Source organism: Juglans microcarpa x Juglans regia, chromosome 7D (genome assembly GCF_004785595.1).
Source record: "Juglans microcarpa x Juglans regia isolate MS1-56 chromosome 7D, Jm3101_v1.0, whole genome shotgun sequence".
NCBI classification, from domain to species: domain Eukaryota; kingdom Viridiplantae; phylum Streptophyta; class Magnoliopsida; order Fagales; family Juglandaceae; genus Juglans; species Juglans microcarpa x Juglans regia.
Window position 1 is genome coordinate 905,947 of NC_054606.1, and position 18,051 is coordinate 923,997.

The 18,051-nt window shown below is 38.4% G+C and overlaps 2 protein-coding genes across 2 annotated transcripts; one reads left to right on the top strand and one right to left on the bottom strand.

Moving 5' to 3' along the window:
- The first annotated feature begins 844 nt into the window (after window positions 1–844).
- LOC121239256 (RNA helicase aquarius) lies at window positions 845–13,922 on the top strand. Its single transcript, XM_041136465.1, has 14 exons — window positions 845–1,560; window positions 1,707–1,796; window positions 2,759–2,821; window positions 4,543–4,629; window positions 4,726–4,878; window positions 4,973–5,130; window positions 7,220–7,454; window positions 7,587–7,697; window positions 8,689–9,747; window positions 9,864–10,127; window positions 10,672–10,857; window positions 11,011–12,165; window positions 12,632–12,970; window positions 13,134–13,922. The coding sequence occupies exons 1-14, from the start codon at window positions 1,150–1,152 to the stop codon at window positions 13,455–13,457; spliced, it is 4,635 nt and encodes a 1,544-aa protein (XP_040992399.1). The 5' UTR covers window positions 845–1,149; the 3' UTR covers window positions 13,458–13,922.
- A 468-nt stretch (window positions 13,923–14,390) lies between these two features.
- On the bottom strand, window positions 14,391–17,805 carry LOC121239766 (U-box domain-containing protein 44-like). Its single transcript, XM_041137079.1, has 3 exons — window positions 16,992–17,805; window positions 16,600–16,900; window positions 14,391–16,110 (listed from the first exon to the last, which is right to left on the bottom strand). Exons 1-3 carry the CDS (start codon window positions 17,736–17,738, stop codon window positions 14,660–14,662), a joined length of 2,499 nt encoding a protein of 832 aa, XP_040993013.1. The 5' UTR covers window positions 17,739–17,805; the 3' UTR covers window positions 14,391–14,659.
- Window positions 17,806–18,051: the final 246 nt, after the last annotated feature.

Genomic DNA, 18,051 nt, shown 5'->3' on the forward strand with positions numbered 1-18,051 from the left:
TCTATTTAGAACTTATTCATAATATTATTTTTAGGTTTCGTTTAGTTACTTGACTCACTTCAACTCATCTCAACTTATCATTATAATTTTTTTAAATTTTAATACAAAATATAATAAACAATTCAATTTTTTCAAATCTTAAAATAATAATAATATTAAAAAATAATATTCTAACAATATTTTATTATCTCAACTTAACTCAATTCAGTTCAACATCCAAATACAACCTTAATATTTTCAATAGCAATATAGCATATTTCTTGACATACGTCCATGTATGTTGTTAATAAATGAACTAGATTTATTCAACCCGCAAAGACTCAGAGCCAAAAACTATGGAGAGTCCTAATTGGATCTAAGCATTTGGAAAATATTTAAAAAAAGAGAGAGAGAAAATTATATTGCTTCCTACAAAATTTAGGAATAATTAAATTTTTTAGGACTCTAGGTTAACAAAAGTTTTATACATCTTATCCTTAATTATTAAAATTGATATGCTACATCTTTAAATTATCATAATTTACATTTTACACTTTGCATACTAACGGTCGAAATTGTGCTATGCCATGTATTTTTTTTATTTATTTATCATAATAATCCGAAATTGAGCAAAAGTGTAAAATAAATTTTTTTTTAGTAACTTAAATGTGTAATATATTAATTTTAATAATTTGAAATACGAGTTTAAATTATTATTTAAATGTGTAATTTAAATGTGAAATCCCTTGGGCCCTCGGCGAGACGGGATTTTGTTAAAGAAGGGGTCGGGTCCAGCCCATAGATCAACCCGAATCGTTTTCTTTCGGGTATAAGAGCCCCAATCTCTGATACCGTTCCCAATTTCCAGTTGACACACCGCCTCTCAGTTTTATCAAATTATTATTTTTGACAAAAAAAAAAACCATAATGTCCACTGAAAATTCACTCTGAAGTAGAACGGTGAACCCCCTGCTCTCTAGGGTTAGGGTTTATCACTCTTTTCCTCTTATTAGGAGCTCAATTCAAAACCCTGATTTAAGATTCGTAGCCTTTAATTTCAAGACCCTCAATTTTAGCGCATTTCGTTTCGCAATACAAAACCCTACATATCTGAAGCCAGTTTTTTTCTTTTTTTGGGGGGGGTATTAGTTTCTGACTGACTTGTTCACGATGACGAAAGTGTACGGAACCGGCGCGTACGACTTCAAGCGGCACCGTGTAGCGGAGTACCCGGTGGAAACACCGGCTGATAAGCCGGCGGAGGCAAAGCCTGGCGCGGCGCTCCCGAGCACGATAACTCTATCGGAGATACAGCGGGACCGTCTCACTAAGATCGCGGCGGCTAATTGGTCAAAAGCCGGCGGCGGCTCAAAGCCCGACAAGCAGTTCGACCCCGAGCTGGTCAAGGAGATCTACGAGACAGAGCTGTTGGTGAAAAGTGGGAGAAAGCCCGTTCCGTTGCAGAGGGTGATGATCCTGGAGGTCAGCCAGTATCTGGAGAACTATCTATGGCCGAATTTTGACCCCGAAACAGCGACGTTCGAGCACGTGATGTCGATGATAATCATGGTGAATGAGAAGGTAAGATTCTGAAGTTTGTTTTGTTTTGCTAGTGGGTTAAGTGTGAGGGAATGAATGCGCAGAGAAGAATTATTTTCCGATGAAAGGAAAGAGGGAATGTATTGCACACTATGATTAGCTCACTAGATTACCTTTTGAACTTGTAGTTTCGAGAGAACGTGGCTGCTTGGGTATGCTTTTATGATCGGAAAGATGTGTTCAAGGGATTCCTCGAGCGAGTTCTTCGGCTGAAGGAGGTTTGTCCCTTTTTTTTTTAAATGGCCATACTAACTTACTAAGTCGTTCTTGTTAAAGGACTTCAACATTCTGTGGAAAGCTAGGTTTGGAATCAAGCGATCGGTTTACAGTTTTATGCAATTGTGGGGACCTCCAAATGTGTCCAAGCCTCACATTATTGATGTTCTGTTGATGTCAGTGTTATGAACTTAGATGGCGTTTAGCATCTGAATATTTCTTGTATTCAAGTTATCAGATGCTTGATTGAACTGCTCATCATTATTGTTAAAGCCTACCGTTTCTTTTCTTCACTACATTTTCATCTTGGGGTACCATGTAAAATCTTTTGGATAGGTAGGTACCATGTAAACTCTTATCGAAAGCTGGGTGTCTTTAGTGCCGCATTCTTTAATCTTGTCTATAATTTGTAAGAACTCAACAGTTTCTTTTGCTTTTCCAGCAGCCCGCACTATCTGGTTGGATTTTCAGATAGTTTTAAAAAAAAAAAAATCATTTACTGCTATAGTCTTGACCACTTGGTATTTTTTCCGCTTTTAAGACTTATATTGCACCTTAGTACTGGTTCTAAGCAATGCTGCCTGCTTTAGTATTATTTCACGTTGTTCTTTATGTCATTATTAGTTAATCTGTTTAGTTAAGTGATACTGCAGCATGGATTTAGGATTTTTATTTCTATCATGATGACCTTGGTTTTTGCAGCACTTGTCTGTGGCTTAAAATGATTGTGTAGTGTCTACACTCCCATAATCTAGTATATCTATCCACATTGCTCAAATAAGTAATGGTCACAAACTATCTTATGGTCTGCTGTTACTGGGAATTTTCAACTGATAAATATCTTAATTCACTGTAATGAGGTTGTGTGTGTTTACTTTTGTCCATAATCATTTGATTATGTGATAAACTTGTGGCATTTTTTTAATTTCTGACTGAATCTCTTACATTTCAAATGTAATTGTAGGGAAGAGAATTAAGCATAGCAGAGAAGACAAATTACTTGGTCTTCATGATCAATGCATTTCAGGTATTCTAGCTTCCTATTTTATGATCTGATTGAATGCACCATATTAGAATGCATGTGATATAGAACGATATACACCTGTTAGGGTGCAAACTAGTGGTTAATAGATGGGCTTGGTATGAGCTGTAGACTCATACACCTCGGATTTGATCCCTAACTAGCAGTTCCTTGGGTTACCTGAGACATAGTTCTGGTGGATGGGACCAAGTATCCTGGGTTTACTCCAAAGGTGTGGGTCCAAAGGGCCTTGCCTTGGTGAGGTTCCATGCCATTAACATAAACTATTTTCAAATATCCCATTAGATCACAATGTCCTTTTTTTAACAAGCTGCCTTTATTTACTTGAAGTACCAAATATTATCCGGTCTTCGAGTAAATTATTGAAGTTCAATCTTTGGAGACTGAAATTACCATATTTTCTTTTTTTCTTTTTGATAAGTAAGAGATAAATATTATTGATATGAATGAAGTAGGCGTAGCCCTTGTACACAGGAAGTATACAGAAAGACCCCTAAGTACATTCTAAGAGCAATAAATTAAAGACAAAAAATCATAAACATTGTTCCCATTTAGTAAAACAGCAGAAAACCAAAGCATTAGTGTGAAAGAAAAAATTCTTCAGCTCCGCCATAGTGAGTTCCTTGTCTTCAAAGTATCGCACATTCCGTTCTGACCAAATACACTACATGATGCACAACAAGATCATCTTCCACACGGCTGCCACTTGGTGACAACCTTGCATCTTCCTCCAACACCCCAACAAATCCACCACCCTCAAAGGCATAACCCAAGCAATATCAACCCTTGGAAAGATCTCATCCCACAACATCCTTGTTACCTCACAGTGCAATAAGAGATGATCCACAAATTCTCCATGCTTTTTACACATAGAACACAAATCCATCACAATTCATCCCCTCTTCCTCAAATTTTCCGTGGTCAAGATCTTCCCAAGAGCAGCATTCCATACAAAAAAGGCTACTTTAGAAAGTATATCGAGACCTCCAAATATCCTTCCAAGGAAATGGAGTAAGATCCTGTGTTGACAAGATTTTATAGTATGCCTTAACCGTGCATTTCTTGTGATCCTTGTACCTCCACTTCAATTTGTCGTGTTGTGCCATAGGAGTTCCCATGGAATATAGTAGACTGAAAAAATTTGATACACTAGATAATTCCCAATCATGAAAGTCTCTGTTAAAAAGTACATTCCACTGGTGAGCGCCATGGGAAAAAAGCCGCATATCTGCCACTGAAGCCTCCCTATTAGCTGCAATACAATAGAGAGCCGGAAAAGTCCTTTCCAATGCATGTTCTCCACACCACACATCCCGCCAAAAACTGATTTGATTACCCTCTCCAACTACCAACCGAATGTGTTTTTCAAAACAAGGCCACCAGCCCCCCCCCCCCCCCCCCCCAATATAAAAAATTACCATATTTTTAAACTTTAGTCACTCTTACAAAGCATACATGCGATTGATTCTTCTTGGTAGAGCTGTATAAAACATACTTATCTAATGATTATAAGTAATATAAAGCCACCTAACTTCAAGCAGACACTCAAGAAACCCTCATGATTGCTACATGCTTGACTTGTTCATACACGTGTACTAGTGGACACATGCCTGCCTATATGTATAATACACTAGCATACATGTACATGCATGCACATATGAGTGGTTCTTGCTTCTCTCTTGATTATTGAACAAATTTTGTAACAGAGTTTGGAAGATGAGGTTGTTAGCGAGACTGTTTTGAGATTAGCAAGTTTGCAATCCTGGCATGGCCTGTCATATGGCCGTTTTCAGGTATGATGTATGCTTTAGCTTAAATCTTTTTCTGGGCTGGAGTTTATGTCATATACGCTTGACTTGACTTGGTAAATCTGCTTCTCTTCTCTGTAGATGGAACTTTGTCTTAGTACGGATCTGATTAAGAAATGGAAAAGAATGATAAAGAGAGAGGCTAAGGAGGCGACAAAGCAAGGGGAGCTTTATAACCCCACAACCAAGCTTGAAGTGAAATTCTTGAGAAAATTTATTGAAGAATTTCTGGAGGTTTTATTGTGCAATAAATTTTAGAAGTAGTTGTTTGATCTATAATTGTTGTTGCTCAAGGTATTTATGGTTTAAGTTTTTTAATTTGTACCAGGTACTTGATTCAGGGGTTTTCCCCCAGCAACAGTGCATTAAAGATGATGGCGTAATTGATGCTACTGGATTGGAGCATGTTGATGATGCCTGTGTTTTGTACTGCGAGAGGTTTATGGAATTTCTTATTGATCTTTTGAGCCAACTGCCAACAAGAAGGTAAGGCTGCACCTTAAAAATATTTTTTAACTTATAAAAAAAGTTAGTAGAAAGGCTAGGGGTATAAGAATTTTGGTCCTGACCGAAAAAACCGACCGGACCGACCATTTTCAGTCAGTCCGGACCAGACCGATTAAGGAATCAGTTAGTCTTGGTCCAAGAAAGTAGGGAAATTCGGTTTTCGGTCTAGTCTTGAGGTGGGGTTTTTTTACCCTGGGCTAGACCAGACCGATCGGACCAGACCGATCAGACCCTAAGAAAGGCGATAAAGGTACCTTTGCCTGTTTTGATCTCCAACACACATTACCGTGGTTTTGATTTTTTCCTTTTTTTTTTTTAGGTAATAAGAAATTTTATTCCAAGTAAATAGGCATAACCAAGTACACAGGAAGTATACAAGTGATTATACCTAAATACAAGCTAAAGTAAAACAAAACTAAAACACAACATTACAAGTATTCCCATCCCTTGCAAGGTTCTTCACCCAAAAACTTAAAGAGATAAAGAAAAAATCCCTAAATTCCCCCATAGTACGTTCGCAATCATCGAAACACCTCCCGTTTCTCTCTAACCATAAACACCAAAACAAACACAAGGGGTCATCTCCGAAATTCTGCACTGCCTCTGCAACCCGCTGAACCATGCCAACTAGTCAACAAATCCACCACTCGCAATGGCATAACCCAAACAATGCCAACCCTTGCAAGTATCTCATTCCACAAAGCTGTCACAAACTAACAATGGAGAAAAAGATGATTAACAGATTCACCATCTTTTTTACACATAAAACACCAATCAATTACAAATAATCCTCTTTTCCTCAAATTATCTTCGGTTAAAATTTTCTCAAGTGACACCAACCAACAGAAGAATGCAACTTTACTAGGTACCTTTGTTTTCCAGATACATTTCCAGGGGTATGCTGAATCACCATGACTATTTAACACCTTGTAGTAAGATCGCACTGAAAATCTGGAATTATAGTCATGTATACACAGCAGCCTATCCTCCCTATTCTGATCGATCTTCATATCATATAACTTTGCAAATAAATCAGCAGCTTCACACACTTCCCAATCCTGTAATTCTCTATTAAAATCCACATTCCAGTGCAGAAGATTAGGCTTCGTTTGAATGCTAAACTCCTCTCAACTCATCATTACAACTTTTTCAAATTCCAACACAAAATACAATAAACAATTCAACTTTTTCAAATCCCAAAATAATAATAATATTAAAAAATAATATTCTAACAATATTTTATCATCTTAACTCAACTCAACTCAACTCAGTTCAACATCCACTGCAGCCCCTTTGTTTCTAGCTATCCTAAAGAGATCAGGATAAATAGATTTGAGAGCTGAATCCCCACACCAAACATCCTGCCAGAAAAAAATATTAGCCCCTTTCCCCACTTTGAAATTAATATTATTGATACACGCTCCTTTAACTTCGTTAGTACACCAATTCCCCCACATCCTTCCATATTTGACATCCACAATCTGCCTCCATAATGCATTACTTTCTTTGTTGTACCTCCAAAGCCACTTCCCAAGAAGAGCCTTATTGAAAAGCTTTAAATTCCTAATTCCCAAACCTCCACATGACACCGGGGCACAAACTTTATTCCAGCCTACCAAGTGCAATTTTATTTCCTCCTCAATACTGTCCCATAAGAAATTCCTGAAGATTTTCTCGATTCTTTTAGCTACTCCTGCAGGTAAGAGAAAAGGAGAGAGAAAATAAGTGGGAAGGTTAGACAAAGTACTTTTAATCAAAGTAATTCTACCCCTTTTGATAAATAAATCTTTTTCCAGCTAGCTAATCTCCTCTCTATCTTCTCATTGTGACACTGGTTTCTTTAGTTTCAGCCAGCCATATTATTACTTATAAAAAAAAAAAAACAAAGAAGCTTTTTGTCAGAATAGTTTTTTTTTTTTTTTTTTTTTTGCTTAGGGAAATATGCTTCTAACTATGAAAGGTGGAAATGCTTCTGTCAACTGATTTTCTCATTCCATGTTTATGTTTTTTTATATAAAAAAACATGTTAAATAATTTTTTTTTCTCTATTTCTTTTATGGGGACTAAGGTACTTGAGGCCTCTTGTTGCTGATGTTGCTGTTGTTGCCAAGTGCCATTTAAGTGCTCTCTATCGACATCAGAAGGGGAAACTCTTTGCACAATTGGTCGATTTGCTGCAGTTCTATGAGAAATTTGAGATTAATGATCATGTTGGGACACAACTGACAGATGATGAGGTCCTCCAGTCTCATTATGACCGCTTTCAATCTTTTCAGCTTCTTGCATTTAAGAAGATTCCCAAGGTGTGTTTCTAATAAGACAATCATAAGTGTCTGAAATTTGTCAAATTCCTCCTTTTTGTTAATAAATGCAGGGAAAAATTATCTGGCTCGAATGAATTTTGTAGATGTCACAATTTTCTTTGGTGCTTTTAGTTGCGAGAGCTTGCATTGGCTAACGTTGGTGCCATTCACAAGCGTGCTGATCTTTCTAAGAAGTTGTCCGTGCTTTCTCCTGGAGAGCTGAAGGATTTGATTTGCTGCAAGGTCTGTAAATGGATGATTTATTCCATATTGCCATTTACAGATATTCTTGTTGATTTTTTGCATGGAGTTTACAATTGTTGTTTCTTGATGGTTTTGTCTTAAGGCCTCTGTTTCTGTCATCTATTGATGCAGAGGTTATTTTGTTACTGATTATTCTCATGAATCATCACTCTTTCAACTCTGATTAATCATGAGTCACAAAATTATGGCATCTGACTTTGGTGCTGCTTACAGTCTTCCATAGTGTCACCTTAAATATGGTTGACCTTCGTTTGTTATTTCCTATGCATTTTCATTGTGTAAAGACTCCACAACATTAGTGGTTTGTGGTTTGCATTAACATGATTCTATAGCACAACAGTGGGGAATTGATGATACTTTTTGGTGCCGGAGTTTTTGGGAGATGCCTTCCCATCTTTTGGAAGAAAGATGTACAGCTTTGCCTTTTCTCATTAGGTTTGTTTTTTATATATATTAGGTTGGGGGTGTCAGAGTGTTGTTCTTTATAACTAGTTATTTCCTGTACATTGATTTTTTGGTGCACAAAGGTTGCAAATTAATACTATAATCTCTAACGTATGTGCTGAGTCTTAAGTGGGTTACAAGTATTTTTTGAGTTTACTTATATAAAAAAAAGTATTCGTTGAGTATAATCTTTAATGTTTCTGGATATATAGTGCAGCTGGGTTCAGTTTCTGGCTTACTGGCATTGCAGTTATAAATTAATTAAATTTAGTAGTTTTGTTTCTTAATCATGAAATCCTCATATTGGCATCTGAAGTACGAAATTTATTCTTCTGTAACTCTTTCTGGGGCAAACCTAGTGGACTGTTACTTGACATTTTTCTTGTGTTATTTGGTTAAAATTTGTGCTAGCTTAAAATATTCAGTCTTAAGATCATTTGGCCGTAAAATTTATATGTATAAAAATATTGTTGTATATGCTGTTTTACTTCAGAATACTATTGCTGACATTGTTTCCCTTATGCAGCTCAAGCTGATCTCAGATGAAGACCCCTGGTCAGAAAGGGTTGATTTTCTGATTGAAGTCATGGTCTCCTTTTTCGAGAAACAACAATCTCAAAAAGAAGCTATAAATTCTCTCCCACTTTACCCAAACGAGCAGATTATGTGGGATGAAAGCCTTGTACCAAGCATAAATTACTCAGGCGAAGGTTGCCTGGCTCTTCCTAAGCTTAATTTACAATTCCTAACACTTCATGATTATCTTCTGAGAAATTTCAATCTCTTCCGTCTCGAATCAACGTATGAGATCCGTGAGGATATTCAGGAAGCTGTACCCCATCTCCTTGCGTACATTAATAATGAAGGAGACACTTCTTTTCGTGGTTGGTCAAGAATGGCTGTGCCAATTAAAGAATTTAGGATCACTGAGGTAAAGCAGCCAAACATTGGAGAAGTCAAGCCATCGTCTGTTACTGCAGAAGTCACTTTTAGTGTTTCCAGTTATAGAGCCCAAATAAGATCAGAATGGAATGCCCTTAAAGAACATGATGTTCTATTTTTACTTTCTATTCGCCCTTCATTTGAGCCTCTAACTGCAGAAGAAGCCGCCAAGGCAAGTGTGCCACAAAGGCTTGGCCTTCAATATGTGAGGGGATGTGAGATTATTGAGGTTCGTGACGAGGAGGGAACTCTCATGAATGATTTCACAGGAAGAATTAAACGAGATGAGTGGAAGCCACCAAAAGGGGAACTGAGAACTGTAACTGTTGCTTTAGATACAGCACAATACCACATGGATGTCAGCAATATTGCAGAGAAAGGCGCAGATGATGTTTATGGGACATTTCATATATTGATGAGAAGGAAGCCTAAAGAAAACAACTTCAAAGCTATTTTAGAATCCATAAGAGATCTTATGAACGAATATTGTATTGTTCCTGACTGGCTACACAACATTTTTTTGGGCTATGGGAATCCTTCTGCAGCACAATGGACTAATATGCCTGATATTTTGGAAACAGTAGATTTCAAAGATACTTTTCTTGATGCTGACCATTTGAAAGAGAGTTTTCCAGATTATCAGGTTCTTATTTGTATTTATTTTTGATGATGTGAGATCATTAATTACCAATTCTAGATGTTATGCATTGTGAACAATAAATGTGACTTAAACACTACCTGGTTCTTCTGTCTATATAGGTCTGTTTTATAAATCCAGATGGGAGTGAAAATTTGCATCCGAGGCCTCCTTTCCGAATTAGTCTTCCCAGGATGCTGAAAGGTGGCATTCATGCCCTCCCAGTGAATAAGATGTCTGCCGTTGATTCAGCAAATGATGCCAATAAGGCGGATGCTGATTTTGAGAAAGAAAAACTCACTGTTGAGGCATACACTGCGCCTGATCCAGGTCCTTATCCCCAGGATCAGCCAAAACAGAACTCAGTTAGATTTACACCTACACAGGTGCTATGCTTTTTATTTTTGATAAGTACACAGGTGCTGTGCGACTAGTATTTTTATTTCAAAGTGTTATCATCTTTAATCTTTTCTGGCGATATGCTTCTCTTCTCTTTAATTGCCAAAGTGTTATTTGTGTTTAAATCTTATCTGACTTTCTCGAATACTACCCGTGTACGTGGGTTATTTATGCTGCATTTTTTAATAAAACCTTCAATTACTGATCAAAAAATAAACCTTTGATTACTTCAAAAAAGAAAAACTCTTCTGATGCTCCCAAATCTTCTACTATTGGCTGCAGTCCTTCAAGTTCTACTTTTGTGTCATGTCACAATTGCTTAGAATCAACTGCATGAAATCAAGTTTGAATGGGAAACTTGCTTGTTGACTAAATTAACCAGTGGGCCTTGCCTTTATAACTCGTATTTCTTCTTTATTTTTTATCTTTTAACTTTCTCATTCAGGTCCTTTATCTTATATTTATTTATTTATTGGTGTTCTCTGATGTATTACTCTCACTCAGTTCTTAACAATCTTCTCTGTTACACAGATTGGAGCAATCATCTCTGGTATTCAGCCTGGACTGACAATGGTCGTGGGTCCACCTGGTACAGGAAAGACTGATACAGCTGTACAAGTCCTGAATGTTCTTTATCACAATTGTCCTTCTCAGCGAACATTAATTATTACTCACTCAAATCAGGCTCTGAATGATCTTTTTGAGAAGATAATGCAGGTGTGGATGGGTTGTCCCTTTGGGATGATAACTACCTCTGCCCCCTTTCACTCTTTTAATGATTTCGCTTGTCTAGTAGTTAAGCTTGTAATTTTACCCTTTTTTAGCTCTTGTTAAATAGATTTTAATGCAAAATTCTGTTTACTGTTTCAGAGGGATGTACCTGCACGATATCTTCTTCGACTTGGTCAAGGTGAGCAAGAGCTAGCGACCGATCTCGACTTCAGCAGGCAAGGCCGTGTAAATGCAATGCTTGTTCGACGGTTAGAATTGCTTAGTGAAGTGGAGAGGCTGGCGAGATCTCTCCAACTGCCTGAGGATGTAGGTTATACTTGTGAAACGGCTGGATACTTTTGGTTGCTTCATGTATACTCGCGCTGGGAACAATTCCTGGCTGCTTGTGCAGAAAATGAAGATAAACCGACATTTATTAAAGACCGCTTCCCCTTTAAGGAGTATTTCTCCAACGCACCACGTCAGGTTCTTACCGGTGATTCATTTGAGAAAGACATGAGAGCAGCGAAGGGGTGCTTTAGCCATCTTAAGACTATGTTTCAAGAGCTTGAAGAGTGTAGGGCATTTGAATTGCTCAAGTCAACGGCTGACCGTGCAAATTATCTAATGACCAAGCAAGCAAAGATTGTTGCAATGACTTGCACTCATGCAGCTCTAAAGAGGAAAGATTTTCTTCAGTTAGGTTTTAAGTATGACAATTTGTTGATGGAGGAAAGTGCCCAAATATTGGAGATTGAGACCTTTATCCCGATGTTGCTTCAGAGGCAAGAAGATGGTTATGCGCGACTTAAACGCTGCATTCTGATTGGTGATCATCACCAGTTGCCTCCGGTTGTGAAGAATATGGCTTTCCAAAAGTACAGTCACATGGATCAGAGCCTATTTACAAGGTTTGTTCGTCTGGGCATTCCATATATTGAGCTCAATGCCCAGGGTAGAGCTAGGCCAAGTATTGCCAAACTTTATAACTGGAGGTACAGGGGTTTGGGAGACCTTCCTTATGTAAAGGAGGAAGCAATCTTTCATAGGGCAAATGCTGGCTTCTCCTATGATTATCAGTTGATTGATGTGCCTGATTACCTCGGGAGAGGGGAGACTGCCCCTTCTCCTTGGTTCTATCAAAACGAGGGAGAAGCTGAATATGTTGTCAGTGTCTATATGTACATGCGATTGCTAGGTTACCCTGCTAATAAGATATCCATCTTGACGACATACAATGGCCAGAAACTTTTGATCCGTGATGTTATCAATAGAAGATGTGTTCCGTATGATTTCATCGGTCCACCCAGCAAGGTACATTATTACATTAGAATTTGCTGATATACTAGCAGTTAAATAGTGGGTCATGATGTTAACATTACCATGTTCGGTTTGTGACAAGCTTGCATGTCCAATAACAAGGCATAGTTGGGTTCTTCCACTTGATGGTTTCACCCATTAAAATTCCTGGGAATAAACAACCAACCCTAACCATCCTGGGGTGAAGTTTCAATTGCTGATGATTGCCTAGGTTAGATCTGAAATTCTTAACAACCCTTTTGGAGGAGGCCAGAAATTAGATCCAGCAGTATCAATTATAGGGCTTCCAAACGCCATTTAAAACTAGGGAAGACCTGTGTAAAACCAGGAAGACCCTTTAAAGCCATAATTACCCATTTATTCCACGAAATCTCTTTATATTAGAACCTCCAGAGTCTGAGGCTTGACCCTATCTTCGCAACATTATATTACAGTTGTCCTTATTTTTTTTTCTTTTCAGGTTACAACTGTTGATAAGTTTCAAGGTCAGCAGAATGATTTTATATTGCTGTCTCTTGTGCGTACTCGCTTTGTTGGTCACCTTCGTGATGTTAGAAGATTGGTTGTTGCCATGTCTCGTGCCCGACTTGGTCTGTATGTGTTTTGCCGCCGTTCTCTGTTTGAACAATGCTATGAATTGCAGCCTACATTTCAACTTCTGCTTCAGAGACCTGACCACCTTGCCCTTAATTTGAATGAGATCACATCATATACAGAACGCCATGTTGAAGATACTGGACCTATCCATCTTGTCAGCAGTGTTGATGAGATGATTAGCATTTTTAACTGGAGGTATCAGGTATGCTACCATTTCTCTCATGATAAACTTCTGTCGTCAGGGCACAAGGCACCGATTTGATCAATTAGGAAGAACTTTTTACTTTAGTTTTATCGGAAGAACTTCAATTGTATTTGTGTAGCTGAATTCTGAAGTTGACAAAATAAAACTTTTTTGATGTCAGGAACAGTACACGAGACACCAATTTGATCATTATATGGCCTACCCGGGTGCACATGAGGTGCAAAATGGCCAACAGAATTCAACGCCCATGTATCATTCTGTAGACACTGACATACCGAAAGCTACCAATGGCGCAGCCGGGGATATGCCAGAGGAAAGTAGCATGGAAGAGGATACAAAGACGAATGGCCTTATTAATGGCCAAAATGGGGATGTTCAGCTTGTGAATTCAAACGGGAAGGTAGATAAGGAGGTTAGTAGAGACGATGAGAGTGACCCACTACCTGAAAGCAACTCAAATGAGGAAACCACAATGGAAGAGTAGTGTATTTAATAGCCCTTCTCTCAAGGGTTCTCTGATCTGGGATTTTTGTACCCTTAAAAGATCTCTTGATTCAGCTTTGCGCCAATCGATGCCAACCGGGGAATGCTTTGCCCTAACTTTGGTCTCAGGCTAGTCTACCTGGCTCCATGACATCGTTTATTGGTGTTTGAGAGAATTGTCGTGGGAATTAAAATTTACTCCTGACGCTTCGAAACAAAACTCCTTGAGAGAGTGCTCCGTGGCTCCGTCATCTGGAAGAGAAAAAAAATTGTATTCTGCTTACCAGAGTATGTATTAGTTGTACAGCGCTGCATTTGTTGAAAAAATTTCGTCTCCTATGCTGTCTAAACAATGCATTCGTTGCAAGTAAAATCATCCTGTATTGGGTTTCAGCCCTTTTTGTTGGTAACTTTAGCATGTTTTTGTTAATGGTTGAAGATGTTATTGTAATAATTTGTTATGATCCTGAGGATTAAAAGTTTAACCAAATTAGTATCTAATAGTCTTAAGGCTTTTCGATTAATGGTTGAATCTTTAACAATTGTTATCAGAGAAGGGACCATGGACCATATCACGAGTTCAAGTCACTAAGAGGGCGAGTCACTGAGGAGGCGACTTATATGTTGGATTAAAATGTTTTTGTACTATGTATGGATATAGTGCTAAGTCATTGAATACTGATAGATAAGTGAAGTCGCCAAAAGAGAAATGACTACTATCAATTTAGTGTTGATAGAGTGGGCCGTCATGGACGTTGGGTTATGAAGCGTGGTAGAATGTTATGATTCTTAGGGTTAAAAATCTAACCAAATTAGTATCAATCATTTTTAGGACTTTTGAATTAATGGTTGAGCTTTAATATAATCTCTCTCTACTACACAATCGTTGCTAAGACCTTTTATGGATTTACTTGTGTCAAATACTTTATAAGGATTGAAACATAAAAAAATGCACACTTTCTTTTTTTAGTAATATGGATATAGACAAGAAATATCACAAAGAACAAGTAGTAGGAATATTCACCTTTCCTAAACAGCATTGCTAATGGCAAACTCCATAATCTAGCCAAATAACGGCACCACACTCCTCTTTTCATCATATGTATTGTGAGGAACAAAATGTAATGTATGAAGGCTTGCTTACAAGAAGTTTCTATGAAACAAAATCCGAGGCATCGTCTAGCTTACATGTAATGGATTGTCTCAAAAGTAACTAGACTGAGTCTGCAACAGCTCAAGCTGCGCCAATAATTTTGCAATTGTTGGTTTTAACCTAGGATCCCCAGTCTGTGCTAAATCGATAAGCTCCACCTGAGCAGATTCCCCATGCTGTTCTCTGCATTCGTCCACCCCTAAAATCCTCTCCAATATCCATAGTGCTTTCTCCTGAGCCTTTACGTTCCCTGATTCTAAAACTTTTATGATGGCTTGAATGCCTGACATTTTTGCTATGCGTTTACTTCCATTCTCCCAAATCTCATCTTGCAAGAGGGTTGCAAGGGCACTGAGCACAGCTTCATCTGCTTGCCTATCGTTACCTTCCAATATTTGGACAAGTGGGGATATAGCACCTGCCTTGACCAAACAAAATGTGCTGTTAACAAAGCAGTAGCCATCATGAACTTCACAAAATGCGTCTGCAGAAGGTGGAACACACAACCACCTAGACTTTCTTGACTTTCTAAGGGAGAGTGTATTTTGTGATAACTGAGCAAGTGAGGTTGCAGCTCTGCATTTTGCAACTGGTGACTCACTTGAGAGCAATTTCACAAGCAGAGGAATGACCCCGTGTTCCACGGTGAGGTGCTGTAATTTCTTATCAGAAGGGTTTGTGAACCTGATTAATACACCTGCAACACTCTCCACTAACCAGCATGTTGTGGGTGTTGAAGTTGCATTGGAACTCATAATGGAGACCAAAATAGGCAGCAGTTTTTCCTTCTTAAGTATATCTGTTGCTTTTTTATCACTAATGGGAAGATTGCTAAGTATGCCAACGGCAGCAGCTTGTTCATTCTCGGATGTTGATGATGAGATGATATTGACAATGATGTGAATATGGGCTTCTCCAAGCTGTTCGGTTAAGTCTTCTGGTAAACCTTTAGAGAGTGTGTAAATCAAATTTAAGGCCCCACTCCTGATTTTTGTGTTACTTTCCATCAGAAAGGGTAGTAGAAGTTGAATTGCACCATTTTCCTTCATCTTTCTTCTAACTTTGGCCGCACTTGAATGGGCAGAAATGCTGTTGAGTGCTTGTAAGAGATGACACTGAATTACTGGACTCGAAAGATTTAAAAGTGAGAGCATCTGCTGAGCCACATCTTGGTTAAAAAGAATAGATTCTGACTGAGCTATCCTTGCAAGAATTGCCGATGCTGGCTCCCGAAGAGTCATGAGCACAGAAGTCACAGAAAAGAGAAGCTGAAGAAGAGGCACCACTATGCCTGAACGGACCAGGCGTTGGATGTTTTCTGTCAAGACAGATAAATTTTGCAATGCACTTAAAGCTGACAATTTAGATTCTAGTTTCCCTGAATTGAACATCTTAACAAGGGGTTCAATCGCCCCATCTTCTCCAAGGGAAGCTCTACACTGATCTGTGATCTCCATTCTTGAGAGTGCTGTTGCCATGAGAATCTTACTCATGTCAGAACCTGCGGATATATCACCAGAAGATTTAATCAGATAAACCCAACTTTTATAACCTGACAAATGTGTTGACTGTTGTATATGGTATAAGCATGTAGTTGTACGGTAGTGTATTCAGAAAATGTACAATTCAGTAGGTATATCCTCCTGGTTGATCCCCTCTGATTATGCTTTTACAGCCATATCAAAAGTGTCCAAATCCATTGACCTTGTGCCTTTACGACAGAATGCTTCACTGGTTTATCTTAACTTTTGTGTACTCCTTAAAATTGAAATCTTTTTGAGAATAGGAGAGTCATAAGACCCTCCATTCAAATTACAGACTCATGTTTTGTAGATGAGACCCAAAGTTTGAAGCATATGTCACGTCAAGCAATCTTCGAATTTATTGCAGCTAGCTCATTGCAAACATCAATTCACACTAAACCAAGCTAAAATGCAGAACATCAAACTATATCACTAAAATAACGCATTCAAGCACAGGTCGTAATCACCTTCCTTCAGGTACTGCACTAGTGGCTTGAAGTAACCGGCCTCGGCCATATGAAGCGCATTCTGAGTATTACTTGAAAGGGCATTTAACAGCTTCCCTGCATTGCAGGCAGCAATGGGATCATCCCCATTTAGCATCGCAACCAGCAAAACGATGCACCCTTGAATTCTGCCAAGGCGCCGCTTAACTGCTGTGAGATCTGAGAGATCTAGCAACAGCCCCACAGCTTCCCTCCTTTCTTCCACATCCCGTGTCAAAGACTTCACCAGCATTGATAAATACCCAGCATCCGCCACCTTCTCCTGTACACTTTAATTGATTAGAAACATACCAAATTTGCAGTTTTTGTATTCAAGGAAACAGAAAACCAGTAGTTTCACATATGATATATACCTTGTTGTCATCACTCTCTAAAGCCAGTCTTCGTATTAATTGAATTATAGTCGATCTATTGTCCTGCTTGCTTGAACCTAAACGATTAAACAAAATTGGAATGATCCCTTCTTCACTGATCATTTCATGACTAACGTTTCCACTTCCAATCAACTCATTCAATCCCCAAACCGCAAATTTAAATTCTTCATCATTGCCACACTTAAGCTGTAACGCAACATCACCAATATCAAGAGTAATTCTCTCCTCAATAATTTCACTCTCCACTTTTAACTCACTAACAAACTCTGATCCCCGACTGGAACTTGGACTCGAATTTGGAGTAAACCTTGCATTAATCAAATCCTTTTGTAGCTCCCCAATCTTGTCTTTAAAATCTGTAGACAGTTCAAGACTAGCGAAGAGCAAAAGGCCTAGCGACCGCCCAAGATTATCAATTATTTCCTCCACACGCTTAACAGATGTCGGATTGGGACTTTGGATCAAGGCCTGAGAGAGTTTAAGCTCTCTCTCAAGGGATTCCACTGCTTTTCGAATCGTTGACCTCTCCATGAACTTATTATTGCCCCCTAGTTCATCCAGAAATGGAGAAAATTTCCCAACAAGCAGTGCAAACTGAGTGGAAGTCTCTCTTTCGGTGCCAGGCTCTTTTGACAGAGAGACAACCTCGTCGGCATACGCCACCAGTTCCGACATGAGCTCTGAAAAGCTTCTACTATCGATATTGTTCATTTCTTTATGTAACATATAGATTGAAAAAGAAGATGAAGACGAAGAACTTAATCACTCGGATAAAATACCTCAGAAATTAAACAATAAGGAGAGGAAAAAATTTACCGAATTAGTTAAGTATGCAAAGGAAAGTGAAGTGAGAGACGGAGAGAGATATACAGGTACAGAGAGAGATCCAATAATATCAAGAATTATACAGAAGAGAATCGGAATATAAAGAGAGTATATATAGATAGAAATATCAAAGAGCAAACAGTATTCAACAGCAGAGAGAGAGAACCAGAGACCGACCGACCGACCGAGAGAGAGAGAGATAATTGGAAGGAAA

Excerpts from the sequence above, each read along its gene's own strand:
- LOC121239256 (XM_041136465.1), top strand. The coding sequence starts at position 1,150 with ATGACGAAAGTGTACGGAACCGGCGCGTACGACTTCAAGCGGCACCGT. Across the intron at positions 9,748-9,863 it reads AGAGTTTTCCAGATTATCAG|GTCTGTTTTATAAATCCAGA; the intron begins GTTCTTATTTGT and ends CTGTCTATATAG. Across the intron at positions 10,858-11,010 it reads TTTTTGAGAAGATAATGCAG|AGGGATGTACCTGCACGATA; the intron begins GTGTGGATGGGT and ends TTACTGTTTCAG.
- LOC121239766 (XM_041137079.1), bottom strand. The coding sequence starts at position 17,738 with ATGTTACATAAAGAAATGAACAATATCGATAGTAGAAGCTTTTCAGAG. Across the intron at positions 16,901-16,991 it reads TAGAGAGTGATGACAACAAG|GAGAAGGTGGCGGATGCTGG; the intron begins GTATATATCATA and ends TAAAGTGTACAG. Across the intron at positions 16,111-16,599 it reads AGTGCAGTACCTGAAGGAAG|GTTCTGACATGAGTAAGATT; the intron begins GTGATTACGACC and ends ATATATCCGCAG.